This window comes from Dermacentor albipictus, chromosome 5 (genome assembly GCF_038994185.2).
Source record: "Dermacentor albipictus isolate Rhodes 1998 colony chromosome 5, USDA_Dalb.pri_finalv2, whole genome shotgun sequence".
In the NCBI taxonomy this organism is placed as follows: domain Eukaryota; kingdom Metazoa; phylum Arthropoda; class Arachnida; order Ixodida; family Ixodidae; genus Dermacentor; species Dermacentor albipictus.
In genome coordinates, this window is record NC_091825.1 from 146283031 (window position 1) to 146298577 (window position 15547).

General features: G+C 46.2%; 1 protein-coding gene across 2 annotated transcripts in view; it reads left to right on the top strand.

Moving 5' to 3' along the window:
* LOC135906252 (sodium-dependent nutrient amino acid transporter 1-like) overlaps nt 1-15547 on the top strand; it is a 37414-nt gene that overhangs the window by 13955 nt on the left and 7912 nt on the right. For both annotated transcript variants that reach the window (XM_065437554.2, XM_070539146.1), the window contains exons 2-11: nt 1387-1528; nt 2322-2453; nt 3372-3535; nt 4485-4543; nt 6697-6829; nt 7846-7980; nt 10759-10862; nt 11687-11820; nt 13632-13747; nt 14498-14626. In XM_065437554.2, coding sequence (XP_065293626.1) covers nt 1387-1528; nt 2322-2453; nt 3372-3535; nt 4485-4543; nt 6697-6829; nt 7846-7980; nt 10759-10862; nt 11687-11820; nt 13632-13747; nt 14498-14626 — 1248 coding nt within the window. The remainder of the gene's footprint in view (nt 1-1386; nt 1529-2321; nt 2454-3371; nt 3536-4484; nt 4544-6696; nt 6830-7845; nt 7981-10758; nt 10863-11686; nt 11821-13631; nt 13748-14497; nt 14627-15547) is intronic.

The window sequence follows — 15547 nt, forward strand, 5'->3', positions numbered from 1 at the left end:
CGAGAGCGGCACTGTGCTCTCGGAGGGTCGGCGGATCCGGTTTTTCAGGCGGCGCGTCGCTGCTTTTATAATACCCGAGGAACCATTGTCACTCAAACGGCCCAATACAAAGTCAGCACTCGGCGGTCGTCCGAGAGGTCCAACCAGCGACCGCGCTGGCCACACGGTTCAAAGTTCGCGCGCGCGGTGACCTCTAGGCAAAAGGAGGTGCGGCGCCGGGCTGTCTGGCACTTGGTGACATGTCTGAACAAGTTGCCCGCCGAGGCTTCTCTCGCAGGACACCTCTGCCTGACGGCTCAGCATCTTGACTTTTCAAGGGAGAATTTGGGCGCTCGCAGGATTAATTCTGCATCTTGCAGATTCGGAATCCGGGCTTGTGGTAATGGCACAACAGCGTACAAACGTACGCCGGAGAATTTGGGCGCTCGCAGGATTAATTCTGCATCTTGCAGATTCGGAATCCGGGCTTGTGGTAATGGCACAACAGCGTACAAACGTACGCCGGACGTTGAATGAGACGACTTCCTGCAAGCAACCTGCAAAATAGTATTGCGGAGAGAGGCTCGAGGGTAGTGCCAGGCAATACAGCGCCGCGTGGCCCAGTGGCAACAACGACAAATGTGGCGACAAGGCACGACGTTGCTCGCAGGCAACGCAACCGGGACCTAACCCTTCCCGGGGACGAAATGTTATTTTCTGGCGACTATTTATTGCAGGAAGACGTAATGATTGTAAACATGACGATGACAGGCACGATGATGACACCTGCGACCAGATGCAATGGGATCTGTCACTTACAAACGTTCAAGTCACATGGGAGCTGACCGGTTGACCCGCTTCTCCAAAGACCGGGGCACAAACGAATCTGGCGCGGACACAGCAGCTGAAGGCTTGCGCGCGCTGTGTGTGGTATGAAGGCCGGCGTTCCCACTGGAAATCAAGCCTTAAAAACATATATTAAAAAAAAGGATCGTCGTGCTAAACGGTGTCACCGTCCTCCGTGGCAAAGTTATGAAGTGCTGGCCCACAGCGTGAAATCTTAGCTCAACGCGCACATGTTTACTATGATTGACGATGAACCTCGATACAACGAACACAGATAAAACGGTCGAGCGAAATATCGTATGTAACGAAGTAACATGAAATTTTTCTGGCCGACACCTGCACGTAACGATTACGCCTATGGTACATATTAGATACACCGAAGGTATTCTTGAGTTTTGTGACGTCGTCATGACGAGGCTCGGCTTATGTTCGAGGTGTTGGTATAAGGCATTACGGGGAATCAAGGTGTCTCATAGCATCAAATTCGCAGCCGAATGCTGAGTGTTTCTTGCTCCCTAGTGAACCAAGCTGAATAAGGTACCACGCGCATTACATTGACAGGATGCTGCGCCCAACGACCAACAACCTCGTGATCGGCCCCAGTGGAACAAGGGTTTCCAGTTCCTCCTGTCCTGCCTGTCCATCTCCATCGGACTAGGAAATGTGTGGCGATTCCCCACGCTAGCCTACCAGAATGGAGGAGGTACGTATGCGAGGCGAGTTTAAGCGGCTAAAATTGGTTGTTCGGATAAAAAGCGAGAGTCGCGCGAAACACACATGACTGAAATAATAGAACGAAATACGCAAGAGCCAACCAACAACAGAAGCTTCAACCCCGGTGGACCATGGCGCATGCGCAAAGCTCGCTAAAGTCCTTCCCAATGCTGTCAAGGTCCGTAACGATAAAATACCACACGGCAATGGTCAGTCGTAAGTTTGCTGTCGTGAGTACTGTTGTACGGGGGTAATTGGAGATCGCAGGGAGACACCTTCATCCTGCAGTGGTCATTAAATAGGCAGACGATGATGATTATGGTGATGACGTACTGTTGTATTCTTTGAGGCCTGTGTGATTCGCTTCATTGTGACTTTTTAACGATGTACGAACGGCCCCAAACGTCTACCGTACTGATGTTTTTCTTCAAAACATAGCTTGTGATTGGTCGTAACTTGCCCCTTTCCTTCTACCTTTAGTATAGAACGTTTAGAGAGAGTTAGAGAAAGTTCTGTATTGAAAGGGATCTGTGATTAGCCAGCGTATTTTCGCCTATTTCGTCAGAAAATAAATAAGGGGACTCTCTCCTCAGTATTTAAATTTCACTATTTGCTTCATTGTAACATTTTATTTTTACTATTGTTGACTAGCATAATCTGCCTACCCCTCTTTTCAATGCTTCGACCTTGAAGAAAAAAAAATAAATAATGCTCGTTGTTATTGGGAATGTACCTTTCCCCGTGTATTTTTTTAGTTCTAGACATTTTTTCTTTCATTCCAGGGGCGTTTCTCATACCGTACATCATTCTTCTGATCATTGTTGGCAAGCCGGTGTACTTTCTGGAGCTCGCCATTGGTCAGTTTTCCGGAAGAGGCGGGGTCCAAACGTGGGAGTGCGTGCCAGGTTTTAAAGGTATACGCACTTCGCCACTCCGGAAACTCCGTCATAGAAAGAACCCATCGAGGGATTCACTATTTCTTGTCATGCTATGTATTTTTTTTGCAGCGCCAAAACATCGGCCACTTTCCCCTATCCTTGCAGTATTAAGGAATTTTCAACTCGGTGTTTATTTACATTAGAACAGAGCCGCGGGCGCTAGCGTATTTTTCGAGCTGGGACGCCTTTTCAGCGATGCATCGTTATATGGCTTAACACACTTTGTTTGTGCGCCCTTAATTTACGTGCATTTCGCGATTGGTGCATGTCGTGGAATAGAAAGGCGCGCAAGATTTCCAGGGACGAAATATTGAGACTGTGTCGAAAACTGGAAATATATATTCCTTTTTATTTTTTGCTGGCACTACCCCGTGAGACGTGGCGCATTAGATTTACTTTGCCGCGCCAGCTAGCATCATAGAGTTTCTCACTATTAGTGAGAAACCACGGTTGTACGTGGGTTCTTAGCTGGGCTTGTTGGTTTAATCGTTGACCTTTAGCGCTGTTCTGAGTTTTACGCCTGTCAAGTCGTGTGTAGCATTTGATATATGACTTGCCCGTTGATTCTTTACTGCTTTTCCGTGGCGGCCGGGCTAGTCACTTACATTTTGTCCCTTGCATTATTATATTACTACGTTGCGTTGTCCTGTATGTTTTTCACACGTCCCGTCGTCTGCGATGTTTCGTCATAATGTACAAGAGGTGTACTCGCTTTCATGAAGTCGGGTATTGTATAAAATTTATTCCAGCATATCTGACACGGTGAACAAAGTTTTCCTGACTTTCGTTTTCAAAATGGAAAAAGCGTACATATCGCTCCTTCCGTGGAGAGCCCACTGTGTACATTTAATTTAAGAATAACTTCAGTGAATGTTGGCTCATCTACTGTCGCAGGCATAAGCGTCGCTCAGTTTGTGACCAGCTTCTATATCCTGGTCGCCTACAATTACATCATGGCCCTCTGTCTGTTCTACCTGTTCGCGTCCATGCAAAGCCCTCTTCCTTGGACCCAGTGCGACCCCCAGTGGAGCGACGGCAACTGCTTCGACAGCAACTTGGCAAGTATTTACTCCGAAAACAACTCGCAAGAAAAGAAACAGGGTTGGGAAATCAAGCTGGTGAGATAACTTCTTTTATCAGCTATGCCCCGTTTCAGGAAGGTTTCAGTTTTCGACGAGTTTCTGCCACCGCGCCTTGTCATTTGGCTATTCCTCCCTCAGACTGAGCCGCAGGGCTTTGAAGTTTTACGATTATTGACGAAGTTTTTCTTTCTTAAGGGTGCGAATGGGTGCTTAAGTGCTGCAAGGCAATCCATTAGGTCAAAAGGCTGAGGTCAGACTTTAACGCCCACATCCAGACGATCTGAGAGAAAACGAGTTTCCATTTTTTCTTTTGTTTTTTTCTTAATCTTGATTGTTGCATCCTTCACGTTAGTCAAGGTGACCTCAGCTGACAAGTTTTAGTCTGTAATTAGGAGAAATGGACGAAGGCATGAACAAGGGCTTTCTTAAGGCCTAACCACAACGAGCAGTTTTCCGACGGATTTTCGGCGTCGGCCCGGCGCGGCGTGACGCGGCGTTGGCCGACGTCTGCCGGTTTTGTGATTTTCGAGCCACTTCCGCCTTCTTCGCTGTGGTCTGGCATGTGCAGACTTCGGCGTCGAGTGGGCGTCGCCCTCAGCGTCGCGTCGTTCTTAACGACGCCGGTCGACGCCGCCTGATGCCGAAAATCCCATTCAAACGCGTTTCTTGTGGTAGGGCCAAATACCATTGCCTGCCGATTTCCCGACGTTGTATCAAGTGTCCTTGCTTAAAGTTCTGACACTGTTTGGCGCCGTGCTGTCTGAAAAAGACAAGTCGCACGAATCTTCGAGCAACGAGACATGACTTCTACTCTGCTGTTTCGTGAGCAATATATTTTTTTCCTGTGTTATTTTGACGCAGCCCACTGCTCTCGGCAACATACTTAAGTGCTTTACTTTTGTGTCCCTTTGTCTTAACAACACAGTTGAACACCACTGCCGACGTCACCGAGAACGCTTCCTCCTCGTCAGAACAGTTCTTCAGGTAAGATAAACGAATAAAATAACAATTCAAACATAGAAAACAAGTTTTTCTTCTTCTTAAGTGCGCGCGTAGAAGATAACCGCTGAAGGCAGGAAAGCTTCCTTGGTCATGTTAAAGACAAGCTTGATTCAAGTTTCCCTACGCAGATAAAGTCATAGCAGACGATTCTGTCTGGCCCTCGTCGTACACTGTGATCATTATCCCTGGGCCCATAATGCAGAACGTTTGTTTCACAACGAATGGCCTTCCTTGGCTCTGTCACTCCCTTTCTTTCGTGGTTGGCAGTGGTGGGAATTTCACCGGCCGATACAAAGGTATCGAATTCAAATTCAAATGGTACGTGGTTTCAAGCAACGAAGTTGCGAGGCGCGGTCATTGCCGAATGCCAACTTTTGAGAGCCTCTTGCCACTCGAAAGCTTTGGGACGACTGAAGGCTTTGCTGTGATGGAGCCCCTGGAAGGGACAGCCCTCCTCCTCCCCCGCCGCCCTTTTCCCCATTGGCGGCTGCGGGAGTCGGCTCCGGCTGCAGAAGAGGAGGACCGCTGTCGCCTTCCACGCCGGCTGTCGCGTTGCTGGAGGCAGCGCACATAAGACGAATGGATGGATGGATGGATACAACTTTCTTGTACGTCCGGCAAGGTTTAACGCGACCCGGGCTCAGGTCTCCCACGGAGGAACGTCAAGGCCCTGCCTGAACGCCGCCTCACGGGCTTGCTGGACTGCCCACGTCTGGATTCCGAGGTCTGAGCTGCGCAGAGTGGCGGCCCACCTCGACGACAGGGTCTCCGGAGTAACTGCCATCCCTCCTATAACTACATTGCACTCCCACAGCATGTGTTTGAGTGTTGCTGGTCCTTCCTGGCACAATTTACACGTGTCGTCCTGATGCTTATCTGGGAAGATACGTTTGAGACGGAATTGATTAGGGAACGTGTTTGTCTGGAGTTATCGCCAGGCGACGGCCTGCCTCCTGTTCAATTTGGGACTCGGCGGTGGGTATATCCTTCTGGCGTTCAAATATGCACTGGTGATGTCGTTGTATCTTGTGAGCCTGTCCCGTTCTGCTCGAGAAACGTTCGCTATCGTGCGAGAGGCGTTGCCCTGTTCGGCGCGGCGGGTCATGTCTCGCGCCGTCCGGTGCGCCGTCTCGTTTAGGTTCGGGAGCGCGTCGCCTTCCGTGGTGACGTGCGCGGGGAATCATATGATCCTCGAGCTCGCGGTTTTGGATCTGCCCGCTTTGGCCAGAATGGACATGGCTTCCTTGGAAATTCGACCTTTGGCATAATTCGTTACTGCCGTTTGCGAGTCACTTAGTACGACTTCGCATTCCTGTTCTGTGAGGGCCAGCGCAATCGCTACTTCCTCCGCTATTTCCGAGTGTTTGGTGTATACACTGCATGTGGTTCCGATTTTTGATTCTGCGTCTATGACTACGGCGGCGTATATTTGGCCGTTCGCATATTCGGCTGCGTCGACAAAGCGCGGGTTTCTGTCCCTGCCGAATGAACGGAGCAGAGCCTCGGCGGCTGATGTTGATGCCGCCGCTACAAATGTGCTGGTTAGCAACTCGGTGCTCTGTGCAATCACGCGATGAAGCAACAAAGTCTGCCCAATTTGGTACGGACACTCGAGGCGAATTTTATGCCATCCGCGTCGCTGCCGTTCTGTCTCTGTATTGACGGCGCATGCGCAAACCGTGTATGCGCCGTGTTGTGCTGCGGAAGTGAGGGCGAAAAGTTCAGGTGTTAAAGTTAACGCGTTATAAAGCCTACATACTCACTTTCATACATAGCAGTCAACGCTGCCGAAGCTTGAGCACCTTTTCGCTTTCAGCGGTGAGGTTTAGACCAACATTATGCTTTCTATAGTTTCTGGAATATAACTTTCTCAAATGCAACAAATTTTATTCAAATCCGTCGAGCAGTTGTCTCGCAATAACATTTCTATGTTTTGCATGTATTTGAATAGGGCGCCGAGAATAAGTCGCAGTTGGCCACGAGCATAAGCTTCGTCTTGAATATTGAAGTTTGAGACGAGAGAGCCAGCGTATGGTCAAAGCAATCGTCCTCGAAAAAATTAAAGAAAGCAAAAAAGCCATGCCAGTTTCAATTTTACTGATAATGTTTTATTCCACCCTTTCTTGTTCACAAAGGAATTACGCGTTAAAAGACTCCGGAGAATTCAAGCTTCCCTCGGCCTTCGACTGGAGAATGGCACTGTGTCTGTTGCTCTCGTGGGTTGTCCAAGCAGTGTCCACTATCAAGGGTGTTCACTCAATTGGCAAGGTACGTGCACACCTTGCGGAACAACGCTACGAAACATTGGCTTGTTTTGCCTTGCACTGGCAAGGCGCATATGCTGGTGGTTTTTTGATCGAATTATCCGCGTGCAGGACATTGAAATAAAAAGTAAAATAAGATAAAGTAGAATAGAATAGACGCTGCGACGCAATTGAACGATCTGGTGGTTGTTACACTGCAAATACTGAATTTAGTGAGCTATAGGCATGTAAATTTCAATATTTCGTGTCTTAGAACAAACGCCTGCATGGATGTGCTCTTCTGCGTAAACATGTGGACGAGTGACCACGGAGTGAGGTGTGCGACACCGAATGCGTTATCAAATGTGGCCCCTGCCACCACAGCCTGAGTGACGTGTAAAGTTGGACCACTTGCCGGAGCGTCTGCGTCTACGCCGTATAGCATGCTTCGTTTTCGTCGTATACGCCGCCACGGAATTTCGGTTGGTTGTAGTAGTTTTACGCGACAGTGCTTGTTCTTTGTTTTCATTTTAATGTTTTGTACGTTACATAAGAATATCCGGTGTTACTGCGTGCCACTTTCGACCACATTTCGCTCTACGTACTTGTCGCTGAAATAGAAAGCGTGGTAGCTTTTATTGAAGCTGTGCGGCTGTTGAATCCCGGTTGCAAATTTTAAAGCACGCGTATACATGTACGAAATGAGTTCCATTCGTAAGAGTCAAGCAGTCGAATAAGGGAAGCGAGAAGTACGCGACTAGTGCAGCCAGTCATGCGCGTTGCACTGTGGCACATGTTGGGAATATACGGCCTTCGTTTGGTTTGAGCACGTTAAAGGATCTTTTCGCAGATGTTCGAAGTTTATTGACACGTTTTATTTAGTTCCTCGCGGACAATGCATGTGCGCGCGCGCTTGTATCCTTCCGTTCAGCCGGATCGTAATCTTTGGTTGTCCGTGTATACAACGAAATTCGGCTCCATTATCTGCATAACTTCACGCTGTATCTTCACCGTAAAGAGCAACGCTGTGTCACCTCGCAGGTGGCGTACCTGACATCAACGTTCCCGTACGTGGTGCTCTTCTCGCTTCTCGTTGTCACGCTGCTCCAGGAAGGAGCTGGAAAAGGCCTGACCGCCTTTTTTTTCCCCCAGTGGAGCAAGATACTCGAAATACAGGTAAGCAAGCCATGGTGAAATAACACTGTAGGAGAAACATGCCACAAGGAACGCTTCAAGGGCATCGATGCGCAAATTGACATTACTGTTCCGGTGGCCATGACCACGTGTCTGCACCCAGTGGTCGGAGATGTTTACACGTTAAGGCTTGCGAAGTCGATCAGTCTGTTCACAAATACGCAGTGTTCTCGCCACGTTTTTTGAGCTTCCTAAATGCGTTGAGGCTGTCAGTATGGTTGCGGGCTTCGTTGACATCAAGCAAGTTAACACAAGAACGACCTCGCTAACAGTAACGCGCTCACTCTTTCGCACCACCCGAATCTCCTTAGACTTCCTTTCCCCCTCACCCCCCCCCCCCCTTTTCATTGCCCGAAAATCTATCCTTCGGTGAGACATGCGTGTCTGCTCTCTTCTCCATATTCTTTCTCGGATGCACTGTAAAATAATGTACAACTTTAAAAGTGAATAAGGGCGTAAGCGTGTATTAGATCCCTCTCTTACACCCTTTTGGGTGTAAGGTTGTGAGTTACAGACAGATTTACGCCCTTATTCACTTTCAAGGGTTACATTATTTTGCAGTGTGGAGGAAATCTCACTCCGGAGATTTCGGGCCGGGGAGCTCTTTATACAAAATAGAGAGAAAAGGATGCATAGAAAGGCAGGCAGGCTAACCAGAGGTTATCCGGTTGGCTATCCTGCACGGAGGAAAGGTTAAGGGGGATAAAAAGAGAAAGAGAGTGGAAGGGGGAGAAAGAGAAAAAGAAAGATGAGCACGAACACACCGCGTACACTATAGAGCAGTAGGGGCCGGCTTTGTTAATGTCTATCGTGAAGCCCCGTAGACCGCAGGAACCTTAACTTTATACACAAGCCATCACTTGCGCCTATAGGGCCAACCTTATAGAGACAGTGTCCATTATCCAAAGTGATCTGTTGCTGCGTCTGCAGCGGATGTCCGTATATTCTGGACGCGCTTTAGACACTCCAGAAAAACGTATTTAAAGGGACACTAAAGGTTACTATTAAGTCAACGTGGACTGTTGAAATACCATCACAGAAACCTCGAAACGCTTGTTTCGTGGCAAGGAGAGACTTATTTTAAGAGAAAATGCGTTCTGAAGCGTCCGCGTACCTCTAGCGCAGTTCAAATCGCCCGCCCTCCGATCGAGGAGAACTGACATCATGGTCTCATAGTGACGTTGCGCCATCGGTGAGTAGAACGGCGTCCGCAGACGGCGCTACGGCTACGGCCAGAAACAGAGCCAAGACAGAGCCGACAGCAGAGCGAAAGCGGGAGTATGGTGGCTAGCGGAAGGAGAAACTAATTACGTCCCACATTACGTCCCACGGCACACGGAAAGTCCGTTTTCGTTAAACTATAGGCTGCGGCGAGCTCGCAGCGTGGTCGGCGTGGTCTGTGAGAAGTGACGAGCCTTTCCGCACTCGCAACAGGGCATAAAAAAGTGCGAATCGACGCAAAACTCGGCCTGGAAACGTGCTTCGCCACAGCCGACCCAGAAGTCGTTTCCCGCACCGCCACCAGGCGCCGCTACTATACCTCAAGCTCCAGCGCAAGACGCCCATAAGCTGGTACTTCATTCTATGACGCAAACTTCGACGCTCGTCGCAATGGATCCTGACACCGACAGATTGGCTCGCGATGGTGGGCTCAACTTCAGCGATTTGAGCACCGACGAGCGCGACCTGCTGCTGAGGGCTCGCACTGCCGGCGTCGTTGCGTACTACGACGGCGGCCTCGACACCGGCTTTCCGGAGCGGGAAAGCAACGAGGGCTTCCCACGACATCACATGGACGTGGCATTCTCGCTGCTTGTTCCAAATGAAAGTTTCGCGAGTCAGCAGAACCCTCACAGCACGACGCGATAACGAAAGTACTGAAACTCCAAAGCGTGCGCGGCGCAGAGTCGTGCGCGCAGAGTCGAGCGAAAACGAAACCTTTCGACCACCCATACTACTGAAGGGTAACGTCAAAATCTTATTTTTTGTTAGAATCGAGTAGACTTAGACAAGTAGCATTTTCTTCCGTCTTATAATCGAATGAAATGATATTTTTAATACGAGTAGTTGAGTATTAGTAACATAAATTACGGGGAGACCTTTCATCATCGGTTTAGTACCGGAATGTCGCTGGGGGGTCTCAAATCGTGTCATGCATTTACCTCAATTTCTCGGTTACTAAAGCTCTGTTCGCGATTATATTGACGCCTTAGACGTTCTAGAACATTGCTCTACCACTTTAACTTGACTTTCTGGTAACCTTTAGTGTCCCTTTAAGTATATGGAGTTAGGCGCTGACCGAACTGAAGTCTAAGAGCGACGGCTCGCGGACAGCACATCTAATAAGTCGCTGTTGCAGTATCTCTATGAAACGGGCCTCCATGTAATTTCATTCCCACATTATGTCTCGTTGAAACTCAGGCTAATAATAATGATGATAAATACGTTATAAGGTCTAACGTTCCCGAGCAGTTGACGAGCTCTGGAAATAAATTTAGCTAGAGATTCCGCGCATATCCATCGCGGAGCTCTTAAACCAGTGAATATTTAATTAAGTAAAAAAAAAAGACGAGCTTGGTCATGCACGCGAAAGGAACAATTTGCACGGACGCCATCTCAGTGGAACAGCTAAGTTTTCTAATGCAGATTCGAGGCAAATTATACGACGAATGCTGCACCCAACAGGCTCGGAGCCATCACTAGTGAGAATGAAAACGCTGACTTGGCAGCATTGCTTCATAATTGCTGTCCTCTCCTCAGGTATGGTTCAACGCGTGCGAGCAGTCCTTCTTTTCTCTTGGCATCGGCATGGGAGTATTGACGATGTACTCCAGTTACAGTGACTTCAAGCATAGAATTTCAAGGTACTGTGACATTTAGATCCTCTTTAAAAGAGTAACATTTGACTTGTGCAGTAAGGATAAGAAATAATTTTTGTAGAAATGCTCTGGGCTAATTCAGTGTACCTTGACGGCAGAAGAAAGCCCAATGGATGCCATACTTTTGGCCGAACAGTGTAAAAAAGCGTTTGTTCTCATAAGGCTCAAGCAAAAGGAAGCCTGTGAACAATTAGGCTGTTTACTTTACAAAACAAAAAAAAGGAAAGAGAAAGAAACACACACACATCGTACTCTCTATTATAATATATCCACAAGCTGGGAGAGTTAGATCCTGGTCAAACGTGTTCCACTGTTTTAACTTTCGAGTCGCGGTTCTTGGTAGTTTTTTGGTGCAAATTCATTGCGCCTTGCATAATGAGCGCGCGTATGTTTTGTGACGTCTTCGGAAGGTTTTTTATAAATGCTTGTTGATTCCGACATAATAAAGAATTGCAACCTAGTACATACTCGCTTCGTTATTTTGTTCTCTCCAAAAATTATGTTCAAGGTAAATAGTGCGGCAGCCATATACTGATCTTGCAACGCTGAACTGGTTGTTCAATTAGCATATTTTATTAGTGAGTGAGATTTCCAGCAGTAATCTTGTCTTGGGTGCAAACCTAACGGGAAGTATGTATCCTCATGTTTTTCTTAAATTTTAATACTTTCATGCTGCAGTGACGTGCCTTAATTGCTTATGGTTATGGAGCTTGTGGCAATAAATCACCGCCCGTTAAAATGCACGATTTGTGGAGCTAAGAGATTCTTAAAGTTTTAATGCAGGACGTCTCTGAATTGCTGCATTTCAGGGACGCCTTCATCATTACAATCGCCGATACAGCTACAAGCTTCTTAGCTGGATCGGTCGTTTTCTCCACACTTGGCTCACTAGCGCATCAACTCGGAGTGCAAGATATCTCCCAGGCCTTGAAAGGAACTTCGGGTAAGTAAGTGTGGCACACTTCGCAAATACATGGTAGGTGCAGCAGCTTCCGTGGCTGTCACAAAATGAAGAAACGATGCTACGCTTCAAACTTCATATTTCTTTACTACCGTACTTTAAATATTTTGGTGGTCCATCCATCCTTTGGAGCTCTTTGGCGACCTTAATATGATTAGCAATCTATATTATGATGGGTGTGTAAGTGGCAATGATGTGTTTTACTACGCAATGATGATTGTTATGAGGAGCGGCAACATACCCAGTGGCACATACCGGGCGACTTAGGTTGGCGTGAAAAGAAAACGGTTCGGTACAGGCATCGATGGACAGATACGGGAAAGCGCGCAAGGTATCATGAGAATGCTAACCGCATTGAAACCGTACGATTCATGAACTACCATATTCCATAGTTCTACATTGTACACGGAAACACGCAGGTTTTTATACAGGATCTTATTACACATTAGTATCAGATTACTGGATGTCGATGTTCGGGGCATAAGATTTTTAATGGAATTAGCCCCCCCGCCCCCTAATTCTTGGGGAACATTACGCATAGTTCCCATATCTATCTATGACCGTAGTTAACTGTTTTCCTTTGACGCGGACTTGGTTCACTGGATATGTGCTACTTGTACTTGCCACTCCTCATAATAATCATAACACATAAAACATATGATCAATTACAGACTCATCATATTACAAATTTATTTAGTTATTTAGTTCTTTATTTGAGTATCCTAAGGGCCCGTTAGGGCATTACACAGTGGAAGATGGAAAAGGTCAGGTGTAAGTGCCATGTATAAAATAGAAGTAATATGGGAAAACATTAGATATAATAAAAATGATCTAAACGTTGTACAGAGACAAATAGGGAAGAGATGATATTATGCAATATCTGGTAGCGTGAAAAACGCAAGCTCAAAACGCCATGGTGATCACCAGCACGCGTCAAATTTATATCGCCAATCATCTGCAAAAGATGCATGCATCCGCAAGATACGGAATGATGGCACACAAATTTTCTTGCGTCATATGCAGATTCAGCTTGACAGTAAATCGCTTTATTATATCTACAAGTTATAGCATTGCGAGTGTCGTTGCAGCGTCGTTTGAAAGAGCGGAGTAAGAAATAAGTTTGGGCTAGTAAATGCATATTGAAAAAGAAAAGAAAAGGTTTGTAAAACATGCATCACCAAAGCAGAGTGCCTTATGACGATGATCAGACGCGTGGCAGCAGCGCGTACCTACCACTTCGCGTTGTAGTTCTTGGGCTTGCGCAATATACCGTGCGACTCTGCCAGACGTTAGCCTTCCTGTACAAGCGTTCTTCACTCTTCCTGCATCTATCAAATTGATTACTTTGACGTCATGTCATTCCCTTGCCCCGTGCAGGATGGCGTAAAGGGAGCCCCTCTAGTTGCCTTACTCAGCGTTTCTACACGTTATTTTCACGTTTCTTTGTTGACGCGCTAAGTCAGACCCCGATGTGCTTCAAGCCGTGCAGCGACCTCTTCGGTTCATTTGCAACGATGGCTATATACCTATATACCTATAAGTGCATTTTGAAGCGCTGCGCGAATCACTCGGAAGGGCAATATTTACCGCTGCACCCAATTCTCGCTGCTGCACTCGCATCAGTATAAATGATGTACAAAGCAAACGAAGGAACTTTAAGGTTTTTGTATATTCATCATTTACATGTGTAGTTGCAGCCCGAGGTTACTGTGCCGTGAAAAAGAATAACGCGGGAGGGCTAGTTCTTTCAAACTGCGTTTATGAAGCCGCTCATTTCGGCCTTTTCTTCACAGATTTGGGATTGGCCTTCGTCACTTACCCGGAAGCCCTGAGCCGAATATCATTCCTGCCTCAATTGTGGTCGGTGTTATTCTTCTTCATGCTGTTTCTTCTCGGACTTGGAAGCTGCGTAAGTGAAAGAAACTTGGAACTTCGTTTGATTCTGAGGCTTAAAAATTTTAGTTATTTACGTGAAACACTTCGCAATGGTATCGCCCGTCTCTGGAGCAAAAGACGACCCATGTCTTGCTGCGACAATGCTTGTGTTTAGCTTTACTTATAATTTACTTATTAGAATGTCTGTGAATTACGGTTCGTCTTTGATGCACTCGGTTGACTTCATTAACAGACAGCTGCTATGGATTGGTTAGTTTCTCATTTTTATTATCACAACGATACGTGCGAATTCGTGCTAAAATTTGTTGATGAATGGCGATTGAACGTGACCTTCAAGGGACTCCGTATATTTAGTTATTTTAATATATATCGGGTTGTCTTATCTTATTTTAAACGCTACTTTGCATAATGCTGGGGTGTACATTGCACAAGTAAATGGGACGAAAAGCTGAAAGCAGCTTTCGGGCGTTAGATCATGCACTGTAAGATCATGCGACAGATAAAAAAAAGGTGTTATTCCTATGGTCACGTCGTCATCGTTCAATCAAGCAAACAAGGCATACTAAGGCCTCATGAATTATAATGTAACTGCACGTCAGTAGTACTTATCGACTGTAGGAAGTGTTTGGAATAAATTGAAAATAATCGTTCCCATTTAGCAGTTTTGTTGGAATTGAGTACGCTATAAGCAAAACTGTTGTGCTTAGTAAGGTATTCACTCCCCAATGAACTCATATAAAATTTCTGCTGTTTCATTCTACAGATTTCAAACATTCAGCTCATGGTGGCTGTTCTTGAAGACCAATACCCCCGTTTGCAGGACCTCAAGGGCTGCACAGTTCTTGCCATATGCGTCGTGTGCTTTGGTACGGGTCTAGTCCTGTGCACTGATGTGAGTGAACCGTTTTTGGATTTTGATATAACATGACCCACGAAATATTTACATCTTCCAAGCGCTAAAATATTTGTCCCAGCGCTCAGTTAAATGCTTTATTCATCAAATATTTTAATATGGCAGCATCAAGAAAATGTTTTGACCTAACACATACAAATTGTGTGTTCTAGACGGTAAAATATTTATCGCAAGAGGTACTTAACACGTTTAGTCAAATGCTTTATTCATCAAGCAGCTTGATCTGGCAGCCTCAAGAAAAAGCTTGGAATGCTGAGGAAAAAATGGGTGACTGACGAAATAATAATAATAATAATAAAATCAAGGTCCTCATGTTTTAAGTTTGCTACGGAGTCCTTGCTCAAAATACTCTGATCAAGGGTTGCTTAGGGGAATTCCAAACGTCAGAACGTTTTCTTCTTCGCTGGGTCTGTGGGCCAACTTTTATGCTTAACATTCTTTCACGTAGGCAAACTGGACTTCACACTTCTGGCTATATTACTTGCAATTTTCCGTGCTGAATTATGTCTTGATAATATGTTTTCTGGTTCGATATCACTCTATAACTTGTATGCTGTTGTATACTATAGTTGGTTCTTTAAAGAATGATACGTTATACAAGTTTCTCTATTAGGATGTTACTTTAAATATGTTTGTACCACAGCTAGGCACACTTTGATAGATGGGAGTTCTGCCAAACAGTAGTGCAGCGAATGTTTTTTTTCTGTTTTTTTTTCATTGCAAATCAATAAAATAAAACCCAATGTAGAATAAAAAGGCATTGGATGTCTCCTAAATTAACGCCCGGAAAGCATATTACCAGTCTAATAAGTCATTAAATACTTAGGCAACTCAACTACGCCTTCAGCGGACGGGAGCAGAGTCATACCGAGCATTTACGGCAGCTCCATTTGAGACCAC